Consider the following 27,576-nt stretch of genomic DNA (forward strand, 5'->3'; position numbering starts at 1 on the left):
GGGAAGCTGCTTTCAGAGCAGGCAGAAGGAATCCCATTGCAGAGGATTGGGTATTCAGCGGCTGTCCTTCTGCCAAATCAGCCACCACTGTTGGCACTTGATTTAAGAAGAGTTTATACAATCAGCAGATTATGGCAGAAGTGGGGGGAGAAAACAGCTGCCTGTGGAAGCTGGTAGAGCTGCCGCAAGATATTGTGCTGCCCGAGGAAAAAGGCCATCTGACAATTCTGAATTGGAACTGACCGCAATTCCAGGGGTACTGCAAACACCCATCACTGTAAATAAGCATTGCTGGTTGCAAGTAAGGTGGCAGGCGGCTTACAGCAGAAGAAAGCATGCCAATCCTTAAACTGATCTGGTCCAGCACACCATTGCAGCAAGTTGTACAGCTGAGGCCATAAGCAACTAAGGGCTAAATCCTATTATTAGTCCTGACTAAACATTGAATCAGTTGGGATTGTCCATGAGTTGATTTACTATTGAACAACTGATTTACTGTATCCATACCCCCCAACATTTCACAGATGAAAACCAGGACACATGGCCATACAACATCAAAGTGTGGTCATTCATTTTATTTATTTCAAGGGTTTATATCCTGCCTTTCTCCCACAGTGGGATCCATGAGGAAGAGGAAACAAGTGAGGAGAGGTTTGCTTTTGCCTGAGCCTGCCGTGAAGGGCGAGATGCTTCCTCCTCCTCTCTCCATCCTTAATTGAGGGCAAACTACTTTTACACTTTGGACTCACTTTGCAGCAGATGAAGTAAATAAGGGGGAAGAGCAAGAAACGAACATTTTTAAAGCTGCTAAACAACAGTCCAGCTACATATCTAATTGTAGCCAAAAGTCTAGTTCCTCATGGCTGGCTAAATGTGGTCCCTGAGCAGCGGGAGGCCTATGGAAAATGAATTCCCAGGGTAGAGAAACAAATTAAGAAAATTGGATGTACGCAAGCATAACCCATCTCTTGTTTAAATAGCTAGGAGAATTGTACAAGTAGGTTTGTAATGGGAAAGCTTACTCCTTAGCTCTGTTCTCTGTAAGTAAACATCTTTCCCCAAACTTCAGCAAGGTAAGGTGAAACTACCTATAAGTCTACTATTAACCCTTCCTGTGCCACAATGACTCTAAAGCTCATCTGCCGGTGGGAGCAGATGCCAGTTTCACTATAATAGCTCGGGTAAATACCCTAAAGGTATTTACCCATCTGATCTTAGAAGCTAAGCAGAGTCAGCCCTGGTTGGTACTTGGGTGATGGATGGCCAATGAAAATTCACGGGGTTGCCATAAGTTGACATGATTTGAAGGCACATACATACAGATGTACAATTTTCACAAGAAAATTAGCTGCGGACACTAAATAACAGGCTAGGAAATAAATATATATTGTGCAAGTTTTCCTACTGTAATGACCTCAACTGTTTTAAAAAAGGTCAAATGATCTGTGATTTCTTCAGAGATTTGCGAAGAAACTGGCCAACTGAAATTCCTTCAAATATATTACTTTCCAAAGCCATGATTACCAAATTTTCTTTTCTCTCACGGAGCACTGAATGCCTGTATAATGTCAGCACTTGTGTGAATGTTGAGAATGAATTCTCACACACAGCTGTAGATAGATGCACTAAAGGTGAGTCCTGAGGCATGCTAAGTGTGCAATTGTGTGCCCTTCAAGTTGCTTACGAATTTCATAGTTTTCTTAGGTAAGGAATACTCAGAGGGGATTTTGCCAGTTCCTTCCTCTGAAATATAGCCTACAGCACCTGATATTCATTGGTGATCTCTCATCCAAGTGCTAACCAGGGTCGAGGGCTGACGCTCTTACTTTCTAAAACCGGACAGGGTCTGGTACACTTTTGGTATTTAGGCTCACTTGTAACTTTCTTCTTTAACGATTGTGCCAAGTCTTTGATGTTTTCAGTATGGTACCATCTGCACAGACCCCCAAGTCAGATGGAGGAATTGGATGATGCCTTTCTAGAACAGATGAGCACACACTCCGAAAGGAGAGATGTGGTAGTGATGGGTGGCTTCAGCTATCCTGATATTTGCTGGAATTCAAACTCAGCCAAATCCTCAAGGTCTAGCAAATTCCTCACTTGCCTCGAAGACAATTTCATTGTCCAAAAGGTGGAAGAGGCAACAAGGGGGTCAGCTATTTTAGATCTGATCCTAACCAACAGGGATGACCTAGTTAATGGGGTGCAAATGGTGGGATCTTTAGGTAGGAGTGATCATGTTCTCCTGGAGTTATACAGTGGAAAGGAGAAGCCAGGCATAGTCAGACATGCATTCTAGACTTTAGGAGAGCTGATTTCAATAAACAGGTCCAAAACACACTGCAGACATAATCCAGTTTGACACCATTTTAACTGGCTCAAAGCAAGGGAATTCTGGAAGCTGTAGTTTTGTGAGGCATATAGCCTTCTCTGTCAGAGATCTCTGGTGCCACAATAAACTACAGTTCCCTGGATTCCCTAGCACTGAGCCAGGGCAGTTAAAGTGGTCTCAAACTGGATTATTTCCGCAGTGTGTTTTGGACCTTAGAGAGTTCAGGACCGATTGGAGTTTCTCAATAGGGGGATACTGAAGGCACAACTTCAAACTGTTCCAACAAGGAGGAAAAATGGGAGGTGTCTCAAGAAACCTGGATGGATGACTAAAGAACTTTCAAAGGAGTTAAATTTTAAATGGGGCATGCATAAGAAATAGAAAAATGGTAAAATCACTAAAGAAGAATTGAAACAAATAGCATGCTCATGTAGGAGTAAAGTCAGAAAAGCTAAAGCACAGAATGAACTCAGGCTTGCTAGAGAGGTTAAGAACAATAAAAATGGCCTTTTGGGGTATAAACGTAAAGGTAAAGGTAATCCCTTGAGATGAATGTCTAGTAACTGACAGTAGGGGGCAGTGCTCACAGCAAAAAGCAGGATTAGGAAATGGTAGAGCCAATAAGTGGAGAAGATGGTGAAATGCTAACGGGACAGAGAAAAGGTAGAACTACTCAACACCTTCTTTGTCTCCATCTTCTCACAAAAGGAAAAGGGCTCAACCTGAGGAAAATGGAGCAGAAGACACAATGGGGGAAATAAGAATAAGTAAGTAAAGAGGTAGTAGAATAAGTAAAGAGGTAGTAGAGGAATACCTGGTTAATCTAAGGCCTGTTACAGACAGCCAAAATAAAGCTGCTTCGAGTCACAGTGGAGGTATGGTGTTTCAATGATGCATGCATCCTAAGAGTCCAGAAGTCGCACCAAAGCCACGCTCCAGCCTTAAGGACTGGAAGGTGGCTTTGGTGCAGCTTCTGGACTCTTAGGATGCATGTATCATTGAAACACCATACCTCCACTGTGACTCGAAGCAGCTTTATTTTGGCTGTCTGTAACAGGCCAATATTAATGTAAGGGCCCGAACAGACAGGCCAAAATAAATCCGCTTTGGGTCACTTTGGAGGTATGCTGTTTAAATGACACACATATCTTAAGATGCCAGAAGCTGTGCCAAAGCTGCACTCCAGTCCTTAGGACTGGAGCATGGCCTTGGTGTGGCTTCTGGCCACATATGCAGCATTATAAACAGCCTACCTCCAAAGTGACCCAAAGCAGCTTTATTTTGGCCTGTCTGTTTGGGCCCTAAGTCTCTGGGATCAGATGAACTACATGCAAGGGTATTAAAAGAACTGCAATCTCAGAGCCATTGGCAATAAAGTTTGAGAGCACCTGGAGAACAGGGATCCCAGCAGACTGGAGGAGAGCAAACATTGTCCTCATCTTCAAAAAGGGAAAAAACATCCCAACAATTATTGTCCAGTTAGTCTGACATTAATACCAGGAAAGTTTCTGGAGCAGATCATTAAACAGGGAGTCTGTGATGTGGATACAGCATATCTTGATTTCAGTGAGGCCTTTGACAAGGTCCCCAACGACATTCTTGCAAACAAGCTAGTGAGATGTGTGCTAGATAATGTAACCGTTACATGGATTTGTAATTGCTTGACCAGCTGAACCCAAAGGATGCTCAACAATGGCTTCTTTTCATCCTGGAGAGAAGTGACCAGTGGGGTCCCACAGGGCTCTGTCCTGGGCCCAGTGCTATTCAACATCTTTATCAATGACCTATATGAAAGAATAGAGGGCATACTTGTCAAATTTGCAGATGACACCAAATTAGGAGGAATAGCTAATACCCCAGAGGACAGGATCAAAATTCAAAATCATCTCAATAGATTGGAAAGCTGGGCCAAATCTAACAAAATGAATTTCAATAGGGAGAAATGTAAGGCGTTGCACTTAGAGCAGAAAACTGAAATGCATAAGATTTAGAACGTGGGACACTTGGCTGAATGAGACAACGGGTGAAAGGGATCCGGGAGTCATAGTAGACCACAAGTTGAACTTGAGTCAACAGTGCGATATGGCAGCTAAAATGGCCAATGCTATTCTAGGCTGCATCAATAGAAGTATAGTGTCCAGATCAAGGGAAGTCATAGTGCCACTCTATTCTGTTTTGGTCAGGCCTCACCTGGAATAATAGTGTGTCCAGTTCTGGGCATCACAATTCAAAAAGGATGTGGAGAAACTGGAGCCATGTGCCCAAAGGAGGGCGACTAAAATGGTGAAGGGTCTGGAAACCATGTCCTATGAGGAATGACTTAGGAAGCTAGGGATGTTTGGCCTGGAGAGGAGAAGGTTAAGAGGTGATATGATGGCCTTGTTTAAATATTCGAAGGGATGCCATATTGAGGAGGGAGCAAGCTTGTTTTCTGCTGCTCCAGAGACTAGGACCTGGAGCAATGGATTTGAACCCAAAATTAGGAAGCGGTGCCTGAGCATAAGAGCTGTTTGAGAGTGGAATAGGCTTCCTCAGAGTGTGTTGAAGTCTCTTTCTGTGAAGGCTTTTAAACAGAGGCTAGATTGCCATCTGTTGGGGATGCTTTGTGTATTTCTGCATGGCCCTTGCCTTCTCTCCCAACTCTGAGACCTAAAAGAAAACCCCTTAAACCTGGCTCAGGACTGGCGTTTAAGGCCCTAAAACCATCATTGGTTTATAAACCAAACCAAAGCAAAGGCTGGAGGCGTCAATGTTGAGGGAAATACATATAACAATAATTGAGATATTAAACATTAAATTCCAAGTGAAACTCGAGATTGATTTGAACCTAAAAGACAAGAAACATTTGTGTCCCTTGCTTTCCCCGGAGGTCTCGGAAGAGGCCGCTGTCCCGCCTCCCTCCTCGGCTGAGCCCTCCACTCCAGGCCGGGGATTGACAGCAGCAGGGCAGGCCTCGAGTCTCGCTGGAGACGGAGGCGGAGCCAAGCAGCAGAGGCCGAGAAAGACGCCGCCCGAGACACACAGACAGAGAGCATCCTTCCCCCGCCGACGCCGCCGCCTCGCAATCCGCCGCCATCCTCCGCCGCCCCGGACCCCAGGCGCCCCTCAACCATCACAGGTGGGTCTGGGGCCCTCGGGGCCGAGAGGGAGCCAGGGAGGGAGCCGGGCAGTCTCAAAATGGAGACCGAGGCCCGCGCCTCCTTAGTCCTTAGCCACAAACGGCCTCCGCCTCCTTCCTTCCCGGGTTTGTTTCCTCGGTGGGCGTTGGTTCTCCCCGGCCTCTGGAGGGGAAGGAAGGAAGGAGGGACGGGGCCCTCGGCTGCCAAGGCCCCGGAGGATGGGCCCTTTGAGCCACGGAGGGCCAGGCCTCTTGGGCCCCGGAGCAGGAGAGGCCTCGCCTTCGCCCAAGGCCCCGGCTCCGCTGCCTCTGCTGCCATTTTGTCCGACCGGGGCTGGCTCCTTTCGGCGAGGCCCTCCTCCTCCTCGGGCTGCCATTGTTTTGGCTGCGAGGGGCGCCAGGCCTCCTCTCCGAGGGAAGGCTGCGAGTCTGGGAAGCCAGGCCTCTTCAGTGGGGAAATGGAGGCCTCTTTAGGCCCAGGGCGCCATGGAGAGGATTCTGGCCCAGGCTTTGTCTGTTAGGGGTTTTCCCCTTTGGAGGGGAGTTAGACATTAAGCCCTGGCCCTCAGTGGCCCTCAGTGGCCCTCAGAGGCATCAGTCAGACCCACATTCCCGTGTCCCTCTGCTGTGTGCAAAACACACTCCTGGGGCAGTGCGTGCTTCAGCACAAGGCAAGGCAATGACAGCAGTGTGTTGTTTGGCTGTTTTGTCTCTGGGTTGGACTGACATTTTGAATCTGCTTTTAGCAGAACACGACATTTCAATTTCTGCATACATGGTTAGAACCACAGGATCCTAGAGTTGGGAGAGACCCCAAGAAGGGCCCTGATCCAGTCCAACCCCTTTATTCTGCCATGCAGGAACTCTCCGTCAAAGCATCCCCATTGACAGATGTTTGAAGGAAGGGGACTCCATTATGCTCCACTGTCAAACAGCCCTGACTGTCAGGAGGTAGTTAGCAGCCTCCTTCCTGACATACTTTGTGGAAGCTTTGGTTCCATTTCCCCCCAGATTAGTGTTGCATGGTTTCATGATCATTCTTAGGACACTTGGGAATAGAATATATTTTATTATGGTCAAAGACTAGCATAACATTTGGGAAGCTGGTTGTGTGCGGATGTGCCTCCGGGATGCTCTCCTCGTGTCGCATTCACAACTCCACTTTCAATGGCTTTCTTTTGGCACGACTGGAAGTCAGGATTTGGAGCCTTGTAGCGCATAGTGATTCTGCAACATGCTGTTATTGCTTGCTAAAGTCTTTAAGGGGCCATAAGAGAAGCTGAGAGGTGTAAATGTGGAGGCATTCTTTGTTTTCAGGGGTTTTGTCCCAAATTTAAGGGTGCTTTTTAAGTCCTTTGACAGGAGCTTCTAACAGGTAGCATGAATGTTGGAAGGATTTTGGGACTGCTCACTTTTCCCTGGAAGTTACATTAGTTCTCCAATGACCACATTGATCTACATTGATTTCTACTGGAATCAAGATTTCACGCCCTGTTTCTAAGCCTTTCACATTGAAAAGCCACCGGTAAAATTGAAAGCTGTGGCTCTCTAAAGCTGCATATAAACACCAGCAAACTCTGCTTTCTTTCTCCAAAGCATAGAGATGTGTTCTCACCTGGATCTGTCTTGAGGATGCTCTGTCTTCGCAGCTCGCTCGGGGCGCATGCATGTTCAGATGCTGCTTGTTTATTAGACAAACAAACAAAAAAGTTTTACAATTTGTGGCTTTGACAATTCTCCATTTCTGACCAAAAGCCAGGTACTGCTACATCCTAGTAGCATGTCTATCTTTACACAAAGAGATACTGTTTGTTTATGTACCAGGTGTTAATGTACTTTCATGTCCAGTTCTGGGCACCACAGTTCAAAAAGGATGTTGAGAAACTGGAGCATGTGCAAAGGAGGATGACTAAAATGGTGAAGGCTCTGGAAACCATGCCCTATGAGGAATGATATAGGGAGTTGGGTATGTTTAGCCTGGAGAAGAGAAGGTTAAGAGGTGATATGATAGCCCTGTTTAAATACTTGAAGGGATGTCATATTGAGGAGGGAGCGAGCTTGTTTTCTGCTGCTCCAGAGAACAGGACACGGAAGAATGGATGCAAACTACAGAAAAGAGATTCCACCTCAACATTAGGAGGAACTTAATGACAGTCAGGGCTGTTCAACAGTGGAACACACTCCTTCCTCGGAGTGTAGTGGAGTCTCCTTCTTTGGAGGTCTTTAAACACAGGCTGGATGGCCATCTGTCAATGGGGATGCTTTGATTGAGAGTTCCTGCATGGCAGAATGGGGTTGGACTGGATGGCCCTTGCAGTCTCTTCCAACTCTATGATTCTATAATTCTGCTTCCCTTCAGTGAACCCAACATGGCATGCATGGGTCCCTTCCTTCCCACTTCACCCTTGAAACAACCCTGTGAGAGGCTGTGAGAGAGTGACAGATCCAAGGCCACCTGTTGAGTTTCGTGGCTCAGGGTTAGAACCTGGTATCTTCCAAATGCTCGATTCCAACATTTAACTCTTACATTCTATCAACTCCTAACTGTCTCCCTTCTCCATTTCATTTTCTAATAGTCAATGTGCTTTGCAACTGTCCCTCTGTCAAATTTACATTTCTTTGACTAGTGCAGAAAGAGTGATGGTGGTACACCATGTCAGTAATGTTTTTAAGACAGTGATGTAAAAATACTTCATATTCTGAATTTCCTGACAGGTGCCCTCATGCAAAAGCGATGCAGGCCTTTTTTTTCCCTGTTCAGTGTTATGGTGCATTTCATCTCCAGAGTTTCTCAACTTTTGATCCTTCAGCTGTTTTGTACATCCTCCACCAGCATGGTCAGTGATGGTTCTGGAGCTGATGTCCAAAACATCTGTAGAAGTAAAAGTTGACATTCACTGCTCTAGAGGTGGCTTCTTGTGTTTTGAGGATCAGGAGCTAAGGTAATGCAGATCTCAGGGTTTACTGGAAGCTTATTAAGGGTTCCCATTAATGGGACATCAGTATAGAGCACATCTTCATGAGGGAGAGGTTGCCAATCTCTCCATCTTCTCCTTCTCTTCCCTCCTGCCACAAAAAGCTGTTGTGGGTTCTACTTTGAAATTGCAAAGGAGTACAGTTGGCCCTCTGCAATGAGCCAGAATAGTTAAAGCGGTCTCAAATTGGATTATTTCCGCAGTATATCTATCTAACCTTTGTTAGAGACAAACTACAGTGACTGGTATCTTCATTTTTCTGATCATGGGTTTCTTGGCGGCATCTCTGTGTCAGAAAGAGGATGCTGAATTTGATAGACTATTGGTCTGATGCAGGAAGAAAAGGTTTATAGGAAATTGCAAGAGAATTATGAGTACTGTTGCTGTCTTTGATTGCACAAGATAATTGATTTTATTTGTTATATGTTTATCCTGCTTTTCCATTAAAAAACACAAATCACGAAAGCCAATTAAACAATAAAACCATTAACAAACAACATCAGAATCAACTCCCACCAGAATAGGGCAACGCATCCTTCCAGGAAGCAATGAGAGTTAGAGTCAGTCATACAGTGCGCCTGTGCTGCATGTGCAGACTTGAGGTCACGCGTATGGCAAGCCCTAATATCATGAATGGGGTGCGTGCCCGTGGTATGTGGCGTGTCACAGTGACATGTCCTAATGAAATGAATGGGGATTGATTTTACACAGAATTTGCCTTGTAGGGGCATTCAGAACGGATCCCTCGCGTAAGGCGAGGGTGCACTACTTCCAAGGGGAAGGTCTTCCACAGTCTGGATCATCACACGAGAACTCCCACTCCCACCTTCCCATGAAGCTCTGAAGCTGATGGCATCGCCAGGAATGCTTTACCTGAAAATCTGGGTATCTGGACCAGATCATAATAGGACAGGTCATCCCTAGATGGCCAGACTGTTCCACTTCTCTAGTTTATTTTGCCAAGAAAGCCCCTTACCAAGTCAAGCCATAAGCTAGAAATGACTTGAAGGCACACAACAACAATTATGCATATACCAGCAACTGAACATGGTTTCAGCTTGAGCCCAGTTGCATCATTTGCCACAGCACTACTTGTCCTCTGCTTTTTCCCAGTACCTTGCCGAGTGCCTTACGAGCTGGCAGTCTCATCTTCCAGCACTATCTCTTCTTGCTTCATTTTGGATAGTCTCATCATAGGGCATTGGTGGCGAACCTATGGCGTGAGTGCCAGAAATGGCCCTTAGAGCCCTCTCTGTGGGCACACACACCATCACCTCAGAACAGAGTTTGTTACTAGAAAGCCAGAGGGACATGGCACTTTCCAATAAATAAATGGGTTTTGGGTTGCAGTTTGGGCACACAGTCTCTAAAAAGGTTGCCATTACTGTCATAGGGTTTTTAAGAACAAAGGCAACTAATAGACGTAACAACTAGGAAAATTCCAGAATGAACAAATACGTATACCCAACACTGAGGGTCCCCCTATTTCCCACTAGATAAGGAAGTACATCTCTTGTAGTTTGGGTTGTGCTCCTCCTATTCACTCCAGATAGGTAGGAAAAACAAAGCCCTTCTACAAGCAGGCAACAAACCGCAGAAGGCCAATCTTTTTCCGGCCTACCACTCCAGTAGGTTGTGGCCATTCCACATGATGGAACCACAACAGAAAAGGCCCTCCTCTGCCCTCTGTCAGAGCACAAAAGTCTGGAATGTTATGCTGTTCCATAGATCTTTCAAAATTGAAAACAAAGAAAGTAAATGCTTCCTTCCTCCCCCCCCCCCCCCCCCGCAAAGAATGGTTACCTTTTCTCATATAAAGATATAGAGAGATCTAATCGGCCCAGTCAGTCAGCTAACTTTTGAGGGGGAAAAACCCTTGTCAAATTACATATGACTGTTTGGAGTCAAAAACTTAAGGATTAACGCAACTCATTTGAACATCTGAGACAGAAAATCCACACAGCTCATTTCTTCCAATTTCCTAAAATTCCCAGGAAGATATCTTGCTGAATCCATTGTAGTTGTCTTAAAAAGACTAAACTAATTTTTGTGTGTGTATGGTGAGGTAGCAGTTTTCAGCCTATTAATTTAGTTGTATCAGCCTAAAGCATCCTTATTATTTGTGCCCCCTTCCTATGTGTACATCTCTTAAGTGGATTCCAAATTGTGGTAAAGTGACTTCTGTTGAACCCCAATCTTATTTTCTGATATATCTTTTGGAATGTGTCAGTTTATAATTGCTTGCATGAGGATGTCCTTTCACTCTGGCTATATGCCAGCATCCTACATCCAAAATACATCATGGGGATCATTTTGGTCTTCTGTTTTCATGAAAATATGAAACATGTTTTCTCATGCGCTCTTTTTGTGTGTGTCTGTCCTTCAACAGGCAGATCGGGAGCGGTGCAGAGAATTTCCTTACTCGATGACCTTTCATCGCAATGTCCGATCGTTTGGGGCAAATAACCAAGGGAAAGGATGGGAAAAGCAAGTACTCGACTCTCAGCCTGTTTGATAAGTATAAGGGAAAGTCAGTAGAAGCTATCAGAACTACAGGTAAGGCAGTGTTGAGTCACCATCTGTGATGTGTGGAGTGAGGCAATCAACAGAGGCCTAGAGCCTTTTTCATTGTTGTGTGGTCTTCTGTGTATGAACATGTCCAAGACAGAAGAAGTAATAGTTCTATTGTATTCTGCAATAGTTAGGCCTCATTTGGAATTTTTCATTCAGTTCTGGGCACCTTATTTTAAGAAGCAAAGAAATTTTGTAGCATCTTTGAGACTGAGGGGCAAAACAGACTGGCTTTGAGTGGCCTCAGGCTGCTTCAGCTGCTTTCGCCCTGCAATCGGCTGGGGACTGCGTCAACCAGACGGCCTGCTCTGAAAGCAGGCCACTGCTTCAGTCTCAAACGGGTCACCGGCAAAGAGTGGTCTTAAACCACTCCTTTTGCTAGTGCCCTTGGGCCACTGTAGGTAGCATCAGCAGCTTCTGGCTGCATCAGGGGCACATGTCTGCACTCCTTTTGCCCTGTCTGTTTCAGGCCTCAGAAAAAGAAAGAAGTTGGCAGCACATGCTTCTATAGACCTAAGTCTATTTTCTCTGGCTCTGGAATGACCTGCCAGATGAGATCCATCATATCACCACCTTGGAAGCCTTTAAAAAGGCTATTAAGACAGATCTCTTCTGGCAGGCCTTTCCAGACTAGACTATATCCATTAGATTCTCTCCCCCTCTATCGATACTAATATCAGAATCTGAGTGACATCCTCGCCTCCGTCCTCTCCCTTCCTCTAGGAGAAGACTCATTTCATGCGCCAATTTGCCAGCAGTGTTAATCTATTCGCATTGGAATGTTTTAAATTTTGTTGTTGTTTAATCCTTTTTATGGCTTGATTAAGTTTTTATGATTGGGGGGAGGGTTGGGGTTTTGGGTTTTTAAATTGTAATTTTTTAATTATATGATGCTTCAACTGTATATTGCTGTAATCTGCTTTGATTCCTTTGCGAAAAAGTGGAATATAAATAAATACTATTATTATTATTATTATTATTATTATTATTATTATCAAATGTGAAAGCTTTATGCTACCAGCTTCTTTCTTTCAGTTAGTCTTAAAGGTGCCATAAGATTCCCTGTCTTACTGGTGCAGACTTACATAGCTATGGATGTAGCTTCACTACAGAATTAAAGCAGTTTCTTTCATTTTAAGAAGGTTGTAGAGAAGTTGGAATGAATTCAGAGAAGTGCAGCAATGATGATAAGAGAAGGGTTGAGGGAGATGAGCATGTTCAGTTTGGTGAAGAAAAGTCTGAAGGGGGCAGGGCCAGATGTAATGGTTTCAATGTACAGGAGGGTAGATGTCAGTTGAACAAGGGAATGAGGTTTTCCATGGTACGACCAGTTGTGGGTGTGTATGTGCCTTCAGATTGACTGTCAACTTCTGATGATGCCATGTATTTCATAGGGTTTTCTTAGGCAAGGATTACCCAGAGGTGGTTTTGCCGATTCCTTCCTCTAAAATATAACCTCTTGCACCTTGTATAAATTGGGAGACCTCCAAGTATTAACCAAGGATGATCCCACTTAGCTTTCCAGATCAGATGGGATCTTGTGCCTTTAGCGTATTTAGGCTGCTTTTTAAATTTTTAGTCTGAAGCATTTTAAAATACAATATTGTACAGGAGCCAGTGTGGGGTAGTGGTTAGAGTGCTGGATTATGATTGTGGAGAGCAGGGTTTGAATCCCCACTAACCCTTGGAGACCCACTGGGTGACCTTTGGTAAGTCACACTCTTTCAGCCTCAGTGAAAGGCAAGGCAATAAAAAACCCTCCGAATGAATCTTGCCAAGAAAACTCCATGATGGTATATTCGCCTTAGGGCCACTGTACATCAGAAATAACTTGAAGGCACACAACAACAGAAAGCTGTTTGGCAATGGGATCAATTGCCTGGAGTGGTGGTGGGCTCTCCTTTGAATGTCTTTAGAAAGAGGCTGGACAACTCCCTGCTGAAGATGCTCTAGTCTAGCTAGATTTCTTGCACTGAGCGTGGGATTGGACTTAGTACCTTGGTCCCCCTTCTAATGCTGTGACTGATCAGACCAAAGCCAAATCTTGGAACAGTATGAGTGGGAGAGAGATCAGTTCTTCGAGCATTGGCAGCAGACAATTCTGTAGCCATCAAGGAAACAGATAAGGGAGTGCTATTTTGATACAGGATAGCACATTTTTTGCCAGTTATCTGATAGGTATACATATGTGGCATGTACAAACATCACTTAGAAGATATTGTTAGGATTATTATAGTAGTGGAGGGTCTGGGGGAGGGGCTATCTTGGGGTATATTACAGAAAAGAACACAACTTTCTAATGAAAACTAACCCCAGGACCTCACTCTTCTATGTTCTACAAAAATTGATAAAGGTACATATCCTCCCCCAGGTAGACAGTTTTGGAATCATGGGCACAATTTGTGGATTATTTCTTCAAGCTTTTTATACCTTGTACAGTCTTATATAAGGGATAGCATAGACTATATAAATAAAATAATACTCCAAAAGATAACAGGAAATGACATATCCAGATCCATGGATGTGAGATCACTTTACACCAATATATCACAAAATGAAGCCCTGAACTTATAAAAATCAGTATGGACAGGAGGGAAGACAAATACCCCCAACCCATTTTTTTACTATCATTAGCAGAAATAGCTTTAACAAATTTTACTACAGAAAAAATATTACTGTTCGCCCTCCACATTCAGGGCTTTGACCTTGGCGGATTTGATTATTAGTCTGCCTGCACCATATGCAGGCGCACCATACGTGGCTTTAACCTTACATGGAAGGCAAGCCCTATTTAAAACAATGGTGCGCATGCATGCCAGCCACATATGCTCCCCGCCACACGAGGAGCGTGCACCCATTGTTTTAAATGGGGCTTGAGCATACATGTTTTTCCCTTTACGTGGGGGCGGGGGTCTGGAACAGATCCCCCACATATAGGAAGGGTCCTCTCTATATAGTTCTTCAATGTATTGTTTCTGTCATCTTTTTATTTTTACTTGGTCATGTATTGGTGTTTCCCTGCTGTTCATATAGCATCCCCACTCTTGGCCATTAGGTAATGTTTGTATACACAGTCACCTCTTTGGTTGCCTGAAGAATTTGTTCACAGTGAACAAATGGTTGGCCTTTGCAAATTCAATCAGTTGCTCTCCTATTTAATTTCTTGATCCTAGGCCCTCCCCTAGATGCTCACACACTAGATTGCTGTTTATATTACATGCTGGCACTTAGCTGACGAGGTTATCTGGTGTCCCCCTTTCTCTCTGTGTTTTACTGTTCACGTATGCTCAATAAGGGATACAGGTAGCAGCTGCTGTTTACCTTGTTGGGAAGGTCTGTGATAGGCAGGTATATGCAGCTACAGTAGGCTTGGGTAGAGCAATTGGGTAGAACAGAATCTTGTTTTTCCCAGCTAAAGCTATTATTGCATTGTTTGCTGCAGACATTGCTGCTGCAACCTGACACTGAAAGTGTTTCTCCAGCCCTTCTTCATCATCCTTTCAATGCTGATGCTGCTTAAAAGGAAAAAAAATCCAACTAGACAGAGGGCAAAGGTGAAAAGGGGCTGGACTGGTATCAAAAGACATTGCAAAAAAGAACTTATTTATCAAGAGGCTTTGTTAACCGAGGCATGCCTATATTTTTAATCAATTTAATTCAGGAACAATCCATCCTGTGCACCCCTCCTCCAGCAATGTAAAGGGACATACACCAGGCACCAGGGGACTTTGGCAGCTTGAAGTTATGAATGCTCAGCCCAAGAAGAGGGAGGCATGTGGACTTTTGTAGTTACAAATTCAGAGGTGAGATCAACCCATTCTCATTAACAGTTGTTTCTTTCTCTCTGCCTTCCCCCTGACCAGTTATTCCTAGACATGGCTTACAGAGTCTTGGGAAAGTTGCTGCTGCACGGCGCATGCCACCTCCTGCCAACTTGCCAAGTTTGAAATCTGAAAACAAAGGAAACGACCCCAATATCATAATTGTACCGAAGGACGGTACAGGATGGGCAAACAAGCAGGACCCCCCAGACCAAAAGAGGTAGGAAGGGTGTTTATCTCTTCATCTTAATGGGCTAGGCATGGCCTTTCTTCAGAGGCAAACCAGGCAGATTTGGTTCTAGCACCCCTCCATTTTCACACACCCCCCCCACGTTTCTCGGTATGTTTTTATACAGACCTCTTTTCTGGGTCTTTATTACTTCCATTCTAGCAAGTTTCAGACAGCCCTTCTATTTTTTTGTGTGATCTCTTGTGCATGTTAAAAAATATTCTGAAGCGCTCTTGTCTTTGACCTTGACTTTCTAGCATTCTGGCCTATATATGGAGGCAGAGTTTATATAAAAAGAAAAATTGATATCACAAAAATACTGAATCTGTTATTCAGCATTCCTGCAATATCAGTTTTTTATTTTTCCAGTTAAAACGTTTGTAGTTCTTAAGGCTACAAAGACTTGAAAATATGTAGGTAACAGTTACTGAAACTCTGTGATATAGTTTTGATTCCCTTTCCTTCTCATTCCTCATTACTAAGCAGAATTATTTAGTATAAATAAATATATGTTCACTTTTTAGTGTGCAAAATTTCTAAGTATGTAATTCAAATATTTTCCCCTCCATTATGTACAATTTGGCTTCCCTTAAATTCTCATTTATTCATGCAGGCTTGTGTATTTAGCCCTCTTCATCATGTAATTCTCAGATGGCAGAACCTGAGGCCTGCCTCTGGTCACCTGTGCAGCTGGCCAATCTTCATTATACTGTTTTCCTTCCTCCAGTTCCAGTGCCACGGTAGTACAGCCGCAGGAGTCGCTGCAGCAGCAGGATTTGCAGAAATCTGCCTCCAGTTTACAGAAACTGACACAATCAATCAGTCAGGAGGTGGGTGCTGGTTGCCTGCTAGTAAGTGGTCCTGCTAGCTTCTTCTTTCTTTTAGGGGCTCTGGGAAAGGAGCCTGTCACAATTGCTGGTCTTCCAACACTTCCCTAGAAGGACGGTGCCTCTGAGTTGGGCAGTTACATTTACTTACCACAACAAAGATGAGTAACGTGTGGCCTTCTGGCCATCTCTGGCTTACTAAGACACCCCCCCCCCACACACACACACACCTGTCAGTAGAACACACAGTGAGGACAGCCTGTACCCTTCTGCTAGGAAAAGAGTGGGCTTTAGATGCTCTGGAGTTGTGTGGTGATAGACACAAGAGTTGACTCTACATTTGATGCAGACTTTTGGCAAAGAACTGTGGTGATTGTGGTAATTTCAGTGGCAGCCCTAGGGTTAGGCAGTGTGGTCCTGGGAAGGTTGGGGTAAAGGTGTTGAATGCAACCTCAAAAACTGGGTGTTCCCCATTCTTGTATTACGTATAATCAGTCAGCTTGCAGGAGACCATGTCAGCAGTATGTGCTCTTTGAGGAGCATCCTAGTTGAGAGAATCTCTGTAGCTGAGCTTACTTAGAAATGCAAATTAAAATGAACTGTTCAATTTTTCTCTTCTACAGAGTACAAATTTAGCGCCAGGTGGACCAAAGTCATGGGCACAGCTGAATGGAAGGCCAGCAGGACAAGAAGGTGGTGAGTAAAAGATGTCTGTGTATGTTGGAGGAATAGAGGTGGCTCTTTTTTCAGTCTCACTCACTCATTTGGTGTCCTTCTGTCTTTCTGGCAGGTTCAAGGGCCTCAAACCGACTGTTATCCTTCTCTCCCGAGGAATTTCCGACGCTGAAAGCAGCCGGCGAGCAGGACAAGGCTGGCAAAGAAAAGGGCGTCTTAGATCCGTCGTATGGGCCCGGACCAAGCCTCCGCCCCCAGAGTATGTTAAAGCTACTTGCAGGGGTGGGGCTCTTGCCTCCTCTGCCTTCTCCCAGATGTTCACACACACACTGAAATACCCTAAGCCTCACCCATCCCATTTTGTTTGTGTGTCATGTCTTGTAGTAGGGTTGCCAGATTGCAAACTGGAAAGGGTTCCTGTACTTTTAATGGTTGTGTGGAGCAGGTCTTGATTGTCATGTAACCAGATATGAAACAACATTTTTGGAAATTACTCTTCTGCACAATCATTAAAGGTGGGCCCTTGGTATCTGTTGGAGTTTTGCCCCTCCCCCCTCGGTGGATACCAAAATCTGTGGATGCTCAAGTCATATGCTAAAATGGTGTTCCTTATAGAAAATGGCAAAGTCAGGCTTTGCTTTTTGGAATTTATATTTTTACAAATATTTCATGCCATGGCTGGTTGACTTCGTGGATAACTTCATGGATGACTTCTGGATTAGGAGGGCCAACGATATAAGAGCCCTATGCAGTTTTCGTTTTGGCTACCCTATCTGTAAGTAGTTCCTGCTTAGCGTATGAACCAGAAGCCAAGTGGGTCTTGTGGGGTGCCAGTGGATGGGGGAGAGAAAGAATGTTGCATGAGAGCCATTTGCCTTGTTGGTAGGACAGCAGCCACAGGCCTACCTGCTTGCCACTTACAGCAGAGATGAAGGTTTGATGTCTTGAGCATCCATGAAAAAGTGACAGAGAAAAACAGGAATTCAGTATCAGCTGGGCAGGAGGTGATAAAAGGCTGTTTGCCTTTGAAAGCAAGAGGTAGTCTGATCTGGGGAGTTTCTTGGAAGCTGAACCAGGGGTGAGAAGTGTGGAGTTGTTGACAGGCCAGAGAGATAAGAGCCACTTTCTGGTCTGATCCTCTGCAAGGAGCCCTGGTGGCGCAGTAGTTAAATGCCTGTACTTCAGCCACTCACTCACAAACCATAAGTTTGCGAGTTCAATACCAACGAAAGGGCTCAAGCTCAACTCAGTCTTGCATCCTTCCAAAGAGGTCGCTAAAATGACTACCCAGATTGTTGGGGGCAATTAGCTTAGACTTTGTAAAACCACTTAAGGAGTGCTTAAGTGCACTGATAAGCAGTATAGAAATGTACTTGCTATTGCTATGTTTTACCTCATATTTCCCTTCAGAAGGTGCTTTTCACACCATACAATAGGAGCACTGTGATTTCACTTTAACTGTCCTGGCTGGCTGTATCCTATGGAATTCTGTGGTTTGTAGTTTGGTGAGACTCTAGAGCTCTCTGGTTGAGAGAGGTACCCCTACATAAATGGGAAGTTGCAGGAGTGTGTCAGATGGAACCATGGCAAGTTACACACCGTCATAAGGGACGTCCTTAGGACGTCCCATTTTGAAAAAGGGGCGTCTCTTCCAGACACCCCTTACCCTATTACGGACAGAGTCCGTAACAAATGGCGGCGGCCGTTCCACACGGCTGCCGCCATTTTAACGTAGCGGATGCTCTGTGTCTGCACGTCGCAGCCCGGAAGTGACGCCGCAAGGGCGCGCTTTGGCACTTGCGGCGTCTCTTCTAGGTTGCCGGAAAGCGTGATTTTCACGCACCTTTGGAGCGCGGAGGAGTCGCACGGTTTGGCTGCTGTGACTCCTGCACGCTGCAACCGGCAGCGGCCCGAGACCGCCCCTTTTGGGCGGTCTGTAACGGGCCCATGCCAGTTAAAGTGGAATTATAGTTCTGTAATTGTATAATGTAAACAGATTCCAGGTCAGAATCCTGTAAGATGGACAAACTACCTGTTTTGCTCCTGTGTCCCCTCATGGCTGACACATCATCTCTTGAATTTTCTCTGCAACTGCGGAGAACTAAAGGATTTGAACCCTGGTCGAAGATCCAACAATGTAGTTTTTTATCTAGAAAATATTTTGCTTTATTTTGAAATGCAAGTAAAGATAGGCACCTTAACAGAAATATTATGTATCAGTACATAGAACCATAGAGTTGGAAGAGACCATAAGGGTCATCCAGTCCAACCCCATTCTGCCATGCAGGAAATCTAAATCAAAGCATACCTGACAGTTGGCCATCCAGCCTCTGTTTAAAGACCTCTAAGGAAGGAGACTCCACTACACTCCGAGGGAGTTTGTTCCAAAGCAGAATAGTTTGGCACTATTACTTTCCTTGATCTAAACACTACATTCTATTGATGCAGTCTAAAATTGCATTGACCTTTTTAGGTCATGTTCAACCTTTGGTCTACTTGGACTCCTAGATCCCTTTTACATGAAGTCTCCATATGCTAGATGTCCCCCATCCTATATCTATGCATTTCATTTTTCTGCCTTAAGTGCAGTACCTTACATTTTTTCTGTGTTGAATATCATTTTATTAGCTTTGGCCCAGCTTTCTAATTATTCAGACCCTTTTGAATTTTGATCCTGTCCTCTGGGGTATTAGCTACTCCTTCTAATTTGATGTCATCTGCAAATTTGATAAGTATGCCCTCAATTCTGTCATCCAAGTCATTGATAAAGATGTTGAATAGCACTGGGCCTGGGACAGAACCCTCTGGAACCCACTGGTCACTTCTCTCCAGGATGAAAAGGAGCCATTGTTGATCACCCTTTAGGTTCAAGGACAGGGAGCTTTGTGGGGAAATTTGCTTTTCTTGCTTTGGGAAGGGGTTTGGGAAAGCAAACACGCCCTCCTTCCTGCCGTTCCAAGGCTTCAGAGAGCATCTGGAGCTCCCTGAATCCTTGGAAAGGAAGGAGGGAGCCATGAAAGTATGGTCCCCTGCCCTTCCAGCACTTCAGAGAGCTTGCTAGAGCTGTTTGAGGCTTCAGAAGGTAGATAGGGGTGCACATGCATGCACTGCTCTCCCTCCCCCCCTTTATTCGCAAATTTTGACTTTCACGGGGGTCTTGTGCCCCTACCCCCGTGAATGTCAAGGGTTGACTGTAAAGCATTAAATCCATGGAAAGTGTCATAATCATACAAGGAACAAGTTACACCACCTAAATACACAAACACCAATGACTATGAAAAATCAAGACAGTAAAAGTCAAGGAACAGTATTTTCATTTAAATTGTTTTTCCAGCATGGGAGACTACAAATGTGTGCCACATTCAGAGTTAACATCTTGTCCATACAATAGTAAAACTACAATTTCATCATCATCCTCTGTTCTATAAAGATAAAGGTATTCCCCGTTGACAAGGTTGTCAAGTCGTGTCTGACCATAGGGGGCGGTGCTCATCTCCTTTACGAAGCCGAAGAGCCAGCATTGTCAGAGAGTACTCTGTGATCATGTGGCCAGCATGATTGCTCAGAAAGCTGTTTAATTCCCTAAAATACCAATGTTTACTGTAGAAGAAATGATGATAATATCTACAAGATCTTCAATTGTTTTAACCTTTGAGAGCAACCAGCATTCATTAAATGGCAGTCTGCCATACAGTTATGTACAAACGTGGTGATTAAAAATGATTGTATTAGAATTGTGGTTGTTTTCCCTTCCCCAGATGTCACAAGTTGGAGGGGGGGCGGTGGCAGAAACATAACCTCTGCCACATCTCTGACGTCCTCCTTGACTGAGCCGGGCAGCAAGACCTTGAGCACAGGAGAGGGAGCTCCCTCCCCAGCCAATGCCAGCGACCTGAAGGAGCCCTCCCTCCGCCCGACTCAGCCTGTTCGTAAAGGGGCTTCGCAGTTTATGGCCAATGTTTACCAGCCACCAACCTACCATGACATGCTGCCTGCTTTTGTAAGTCCCCAGAAACCAAAGACACAAACCACCCAAGTTGCATTGTGAGATTTTATTTGGCCTTGATGGCATTTGTCTACTGAAAACCTTTTCTTCCCTTCTGCATCTGTTCTCCAGAAAGAAAGGGATGCATATGGTGGTTCTCACTGTTGAATAGGGATGTAAATATTGAATTGTTTTATCCTCTTGTGCAAAGATGGATTATTTACATAGTTTTTTCCCCTGGTGTGGGAGAAAATGAATATTTCTGGATTTTTGTGCAATTCTTAGGTTCTTTACAAAAATCTAATATGGCAATCTGAAAAGCAGTGATTTTCATGTGAAAAATGTTATTCCCAACATGCAAATAAATAATCCATATGCATTTCCATGCATAATTCCCCAAAACAGTTCAGGATCTGCAAATACTAGCTGAAATCTGCACAAAATTTTCTTCATTGGTATTCTTCCTGGCTGGAGTTTTCATGTGTTGGAAAATCCATTTTTCAGCCAGGAATTAAATAAAGGCTTGCTATTACTAGTAGTGAGTTTTCTTGCTGCTGTTGATGTCTTGCTTAGATGAAATGAAGAAAAGTTTGCCATTTGGTTATGAAATAAGCATTTGTGGCCAGTATTCTGTATCTGCTACTCTTGCCACAGTTATAACTCCCTTGCCTAATCCTGCTTTACTGGGCATCATCTGCATTGGGGGGGGGGGGGAGGTCCATTCTGCCAGTAGTTGGAGCCCAAGTGAATGATTTTTCTGTTGGATTTGGGGGAGTTGGAACAGGATAGTTGTTTACTTAGCTGCTTAACATAGGGGCGAAGCAGACGGACAGGAAAGAGTGGCTAGAAGCAGCTCCAAGCCCAATTGCCTCAGAGCTGCGGTGAATACACACCGAGGCCCTGAGGGCACCTCTTCCCGCAGCCCCAAACAGGAGTAGGACTGGTTTTGGGCCGGTTTAAATGGGCCTCTGTGTGGCCCCAGGGTGGCTTCTTGGCACACCTCTGGAGCAGCTGGAAGCTGCCCCCGTCTGTTTTGGGCCTAAGTAGCTTAACTATACAGCTGATACATTTGGCCACAGCCAGTAAGAATACAAAAATATGTGCAAGCATAAACAAGAGCCCCAAGGGTCTTCAACCAGATCTATGCTTTCATTTGTTTTTTGCTGCTTTCTGGCAGTGTAGCTGTGATGGTAGAGATAGCCAAATGGCCTTGAGAAAAGGGCTGGAATGCAATCCAAAGCTTCTTTGTGGATTAAGTCTGATTTGCTGGAAAACAGCATCTTGCGTTCCTATGTAACTTTCAAAATATTATAGTGTTCCTGCTCCTCTTTTCATTTTAAGTTAAATGCTGTGTGTTAGAGAAGCTGAGCATTTTGTTGTGTTTTCTCTTCTCCTTCAGATGTGTTCAAAACAGCCGTCTGAGACCCCTGGATCATTGGAACATGGGTCCTCTTTCCCTCTCCCCCAGTTTCGCCTGGAACCCCGTGTCCCCTTCAGACAATATCAGACCAACGACCAAGATGGGTAAGGCCCTTGTGACATAGTAGTGACCTTGATGCAGGAACTTTTTATCAGCAACCTTGTGCCTTTCTTAAGATGGAAAAGAGAAGGAAGTTGAAAAAGAAAAGAGGTTTAAATCTTTTTCTCTTGTTGGTTAAATCTCTCCTTTGACATAAATACTTATGAGTGTCTACCTTAGTATTATAGAGTTGGAACAGACTACAAGGTCTATCTCAATGATCCCCAACCTTCTCAATGCCGCAACCCTTTAATACAGTTCCTCATGTTGTGGTGACCCCCAACCATACAATTATTTTCATTGCTAACATTGGAAATATGTATTTTCTGATGGTCTTTGGCGACACCTGTAAAAGGGTCATTTGACCCCCCAAAGGAGTCCCAACCCACAGGTTGGGAACCGCTGGTCTATCCAGTCCAACTCTTGGTCATGCAGGAACTCAAAATCAAAGCACCCCTGACAATTGACCATCCATTTTCTGTTTAAAAACCTCCAAAGAAGAAGACTCCACCACACTCTGAGGGAGTGTGTTCCAGTGTCACACAGCTCCTCCTAATATTGAGTGGAATCTCTTTTCCTGTAGCTTGCATCCATTGCTCTGGGTCCTATTCTGTGGAGCAGCAGAAAACAAGCTTGTTCTCTCCTCAATATGACACCCCTTCAAATATTTAAACAGGGCTATCATACCACATCTTAACCTTCTCTATTCCAGGCTAAACATTCCCAGCTCCCTAAGTCATTCCTCATAGGGCATGGTTTCCAGACCCTTCACTATTTTAGTCACCCACTTTTGGACACACTCCTCTTCTGTTTACAAAGTGTAAGTTAATTGCCCCCAACAAAGTGGGTATTCATTTTAGCGACCTACAGAAGGATGCCAGGCTGAGTCGACCTGAAGCCCCTGGCTGGTATTGAACTCAACCTTGTGGTTTGTGAGTGAGTGGCTGAAGTACAGGCATTTAACCACTACACCATTTGGGTTCAATAGTCTTGGATTCTGGGAGCTGCAGTCCAAAATACTAGGAAAGCCAGAGTTTGGGAATCAAGTTCTAGAGCATCCTGGCCCTTGTTTTGAACATCTCTTTGATTTCTTGGATTTCTAACCAGGTCCATGCAGCAGAATTATTCTTTTCTTACTCTCTACAGAAAAGAAAACCGAATTGGGATCTCACGCCCAGCTCGTCCTGTCCGCCCACAGGGGGAGTGGATCCCTCGACCCACCATTATCAATGCAGAGAATCTGAAGGGGCTGGATGAGCTTGACAATGATGCAGATGACAGCTGGGCAGGTAAAATCCACATAGCACTAATGGTTTATGAATAGCATGCTCTTTCTTCCTTTCACACATTCTAATTCACATAAAGAGACATCTCCAAGTCTCAATTTGTGTGTGTTTCTCTGAATCACACCAGTGTTTTATTCACAGTTCTGTGTTCTGTATCAGTTGGAGTGATTTGGGACTTTCTTCCTTTTCTGAAATTTGTGCATTTCCCCTAATTTGCACGTTCATTGGTACAGTTTACCTATTCTGTGTAATTATTTTCCTGTTGATTGAAATATGGTTCTGTATATTTGTTTGCAGTCCTGTCCATATTAGCCATCCCCATTTTTAGAATTAGTGTTGCTTTTATGTACAGTTGCCCCTCCACATTTGCGGCTTTGACTTTTGCAGATTTTATTATCTGCAGTTTTGATTAATGTTTTCTCTCTAGGAATTTCTTGGTCCTCCAGCACAACTCTGCCAGGAGTTGACCACAGAGTTGTGCTGGAATTCCTACATTAAACACTTTGTTAGGCATTTGTAGGTCTTCCTGCATGTTTCTGTGGTCAGCGTCTGGCAGATGTTGACCATAGAGTTGCACTGGAAGAACTCTAGAGAGGCCTTAGGTAAAAAGAGTGGTGTTCTTCTCTTTCGTGGTCTCTGGGAATCACATAAATGGGTCATCCTGCGCTTGTGCAGGAAGCTTTGGAACCTTCTGGAATTGCTAGGGAAGACTTTTTGGTGGTTGCTCCGCTCATCCTCTATATAAGCTCAGCGTCTTCCTGCTCTTTCTCAGTTCCTTTTGTCTACTGTGCGAGTAGCTTGAAAGAACTGTTTGGAATCGTTTCTCTCACTTTCGGTTTCTGTTTTGAATTGACCTTCATTCAATTTGATGTTTCCCTCAGAGTTGTGATTTGGATTTGTCTTGGACTCTGATTTATGGTATTGATTGGACTGTTGACTCCTCTTTGGCTTATCTAATTTCTGGCCGTATTGTCCGCCAGCTGCTATGGCTTCACACTCTTTTAAAAAGTGCATGGAATGTGAGGGAAAGATGTCCAGCCAGGACAGCCATTCCAAGTGTCTTCTCTGCCTGGGTGAGGGCCATAATGTTTTAACCTGTTCTCGTTGCAAGGCCTTTACGCCCCAGGCCAGAAAGAAGAGGGAAATTCAACTCAAATCCCTCCTGTATTCCCAAGTTTTGGGCCCTGCTTTAACTTCCACCTCACAGAAGCTCCTCTCCTCAATTGGTTTTAAGGAGCTGCTGCCAGGCTGCTAACAGGGGCAGATTAGAGTCCACCCAACACCCCTGTTGAAACAGCTTCATTGGTTGCCAGTTTATTTCTGGGCACCATTCAAAGTGCTGGTTATTACCTATAAAGCCCTATATGGCTCAGGTCCATACTATTTGGCAGACCGTATCTCCTTCTATGAACCTGACCAGATTCTGGAGAGGCTCTTCTCTCCTTCCCAACAGCATCACAAACACGGTTGGTGGGGACACGAGGGAGGGCCATCTTGGTGTCTGCCCCTAGACTCTGGAAAATCTGTTTTAATACTGTAATAATTTAATTACTTTTTAATGTACTTTTTTCTGTGTTTTTAATTGTACCTTTATGTGGGGGATCTGTTTCGGAGCCACCCCCCTGTGTAAGGGAAATCCCGCGTATGTTGGAGCCCCATTAAAAATAATGGGTGTGTGCCTGCAGTGTGTGCACACGGGCACGTGCCCCATTACTTCTACTGGGGTGTACCATGCCTTTTTTCAGCACGGCTTTCAGCTTAAAGCCACTTACGTTGCGCCCGCGTATGACGGGGCACACTGTATTTTTAATGTTGCAAAGCCATTCTGAGTCCCAGTTCTGGGAAGAGTGGGATACAAATAATAATAATAATAATAATAATAATAATTATTATTATTATTATTATTATTATTATTATTATTATTATTATTATTATTATTATTCACCTGCCGGGAAAGGAGACTGACTTAGCAGACAAGCTGAGCAGGTCTCCAGAGTCCTGCCACAAGTGGAAGCTCCATCCTCATGCTGTCCCTATTCTCCATTTGAGACATCCCTGATGTTGACCTTTTTACCTCCCATAGCAACATCATTGGAGTAAAAATTTATGACAGCCTGTTTAGGGCCATACTCCCTAAAAGGTAACTTTTCCAAGTTTTCACTCGACTACTCATGCATATTACCCTAAGCCACAAATGCTTGTGTACAAATGAACCCTTGAATTCACTACCTCCCTTCTTGGTTTGGGCAAATCATAGCCAAGCCAAGCAAGCTTTGATTGGGGTGTGTGGAGAAGGATTCCCCCCCCCCCCCAAATAACGTTCAGATGTAGGATATACTTACAGAGGTAGATGAGTTTGTTCAGAAAGCTAATGTTGATCTTCTGGCCTCTCTCTTTTTTTGAATCATTGTTGCTGTTACAGGTATCCATGATGAAGTGGATTACTCTGAGAAACTGAAATTCAGTGAGGATGAAGATGAGGAAGATACCCATAAAGACGGAAGGCAGAAATGGTGAGAGAAGTTGTGGGTGCAGAGAAGCTGTCCCTTTAGCCAGCCTTCCTGCGGTAGCTTCAGCATTATGGTCCATTGTCTGTGGCCCTGCAAGCCAGAATGTTCTGCCTTACATTGAACAAATATGTTCTCTGTCCCAAAAGCAGGAAGCACCCCCCCAAAAAACCCACCCCACCCCCCCAAAATCCAGAGACTCTCTTTCTGAGGTTTGTTTAGCAAGGAAGTAAGCAAGCTTCCAGGTGGCTGCAGTGATTGCATTTTTTTTTAAAGAAAAGAGAAATTGATTCCTGCAGTGGCCAGAAGTTCACTTCTAGTTATCAAATTTTTTTTTAGGATGAAAAGGAGTGGATGGTTAAGGGAGAGCTGCACCTTGATTTCAATGAGAATTGCCATACTGGGATCTTCCGGAGCAACAGTTCCACTTGTGGAGCTGGTTTGGCAGGCTGTCCCAAGACTGTGAACTGTTTGCAGGTGACAGGATTCCCAGCCCTGATTTATTGAGTTGTCCAAGCCTGGAACTATGTCTTTTTACTGTCCTAACAAACTAAAGTCGTGAGCCAAGAAAGAATACTATTCAGTATGTGGCAATACGGAGACAAAATTAATGTTAACAGTTAGAGTGGAAGGAAAATGAAAAGCAAAAAGCATAGGTGATATACCAAAATGGTGAAATGTGTGGAAGCCACCAATGCCCTATGAGGAGTGGGTTAGGGAGGTGGATATACTTAGCCTAGAGAAGAAAAGGTTAAGAGATGACATGAAAGCCATGTTTAAATATTTGAAGGGATGTCATATTGAGGAAGGAGAAAGCTTGGTTTTTGCTGCTCCAGAGACTAGACACAGATCCCAGCCAACATAACTGAATGGTGGATCCTGGTTAGATGGGCAGAGCAGAAGGTGGGCAGCTTGCAAAGATGCATGGAGAATGGAGAATGATGCCCTCTCCCCTGCTTCAACTAAATCTGCTGAAAGTGTTGATCAGACCTTTGTGGCTAATATCTTAGAAACAGCAAATGAGACTCAATGACCTTTGGGTTGATTTGCACTCCTTATGGCTCAAAGGTGTATATGTGTGAGAGAGACAGATTTTGGAAGCATATACAGTACCATATTTAACAACTAAGAGGTTTTCATTGACAGGAACAGCTGGGACCCCAGACGGCAGCAGCAGCTCTCCTTAAGCTCAGCGGACAGCACAGATGCCCGGCACATCCCAGAGGAAGCAAAGAACTGGAACGACTCGACAGGCCTCTGTCGCCCCCCTCGCAAAGCTCAGGATGCCCTGCCTCCTTCAAAGAAGGGGACTGGCTGGGCTGCCCTTTCCGACTATCAGGTAACCTGAGCATCCAGTACACCTAGCTTGACCATGTGTGGTGCTTACTGAAGGAAAAAAAATACTTAATTTTTTTTTCATTCATTCATGTACTAAAGCATTTCTAATCCACCTCTCCTGCTGGATGTTGTTCCATGCCTCCCCAGAAGTTGCTTTGGTGCTGAAAACCAACATTACTGCTATTTGAAAAACTTTATTGTTGATAGAAGATTCAGTGACTGATACACAGTAGAGGAAAGCATGCTAGCCCCTTTGCTTATAGAGTTTAGCATTTCTTCACAGCTAGTGGTAGTTCTGAGTCCCTAAACAACCAATTCTATCCCTGGCTGGCAAGCATATTTCTATGATTTGCTATATAGGGCATCTAGGTTGTAGTCCAGCTTTCTAAGGCC

At 44.4% G+C, this 27,576-nt stretch overlaps 1 protein-coding gene across 6 annotated transcripts in view; it reads left to right on the forward strand.

Moving 5' to 3' along the window:
- Window positions 1-5,318: 5,318 nt before the first annotated feature.
- Window positions 5,319-27,576, forward strand: part of PRRC2B (proline rich coiled-coil 2B) — a 58,448-nt gene continuing 36,190 nt past the window's right edge. For all 6 annotated transcript variants that reach the window (XR_006104967.1, XM_042478638.1, XM_042478641.1 and 3 more), the window contains exons 1-11: window positions 5,319-5,450; window positions 10,815-10,981; window positions 14,860-15,037; window positions 15,774-15,876; window positions 16,497-16,569; window positions 16,664-16,807; window positions 20,307-20,548; window positions 21,933-22,057; window positions 23,199-23,341; window positions 25,761-25,851; window positions 26,992-27,184. Coding sequence is in view for 5 of the 6 variants with exons in the window: in XM_042478638.1 (XP_042334572.1) it covers window positions 10,867-10,981; window positions 14,860-15,037; window positions 15,774-15,876; window positions 16,497-16,569; window positions 16,664-16,807; window positions 20,307-20,548; window positions 21,933-22,057; window positions 23,199-23,341; window positions 25,761-25,851; window positions 26,992-27,184 (1,407 nt within the window). In the remaining variant the exon portion in view is untranslated. The remainder of the gene's footprint in view (window positions 5,451-10,814; window positions 10,982-14,859; window positions 15,038-15,773; window positions 15,877-16,496; window positions 16,570-16,663; window positions 16,808-20,306; window positions 20,549-21,932; window positions 22,058-23,198; window positions 23,342-25,760; window positions 25,852-26,991; window positions 27,185-27,576) is intronic.

Source organism: Sceloporus undulatus, chromosome 7 (assembly GCF_019175285.1).
Source record: "Sceloporus undulatus isolate JIND9_A2432 ecotype Alabama chromosome 7, SceUnd_v1.1, whole genome shotgun sequence".
Taxonomy (NCBI): Eukaryota; Metazoa; Chordata; class Lepidosauria; order Squamata; family Phrynosomatidae; genus Sceloporus; species Sceloporus undulatus.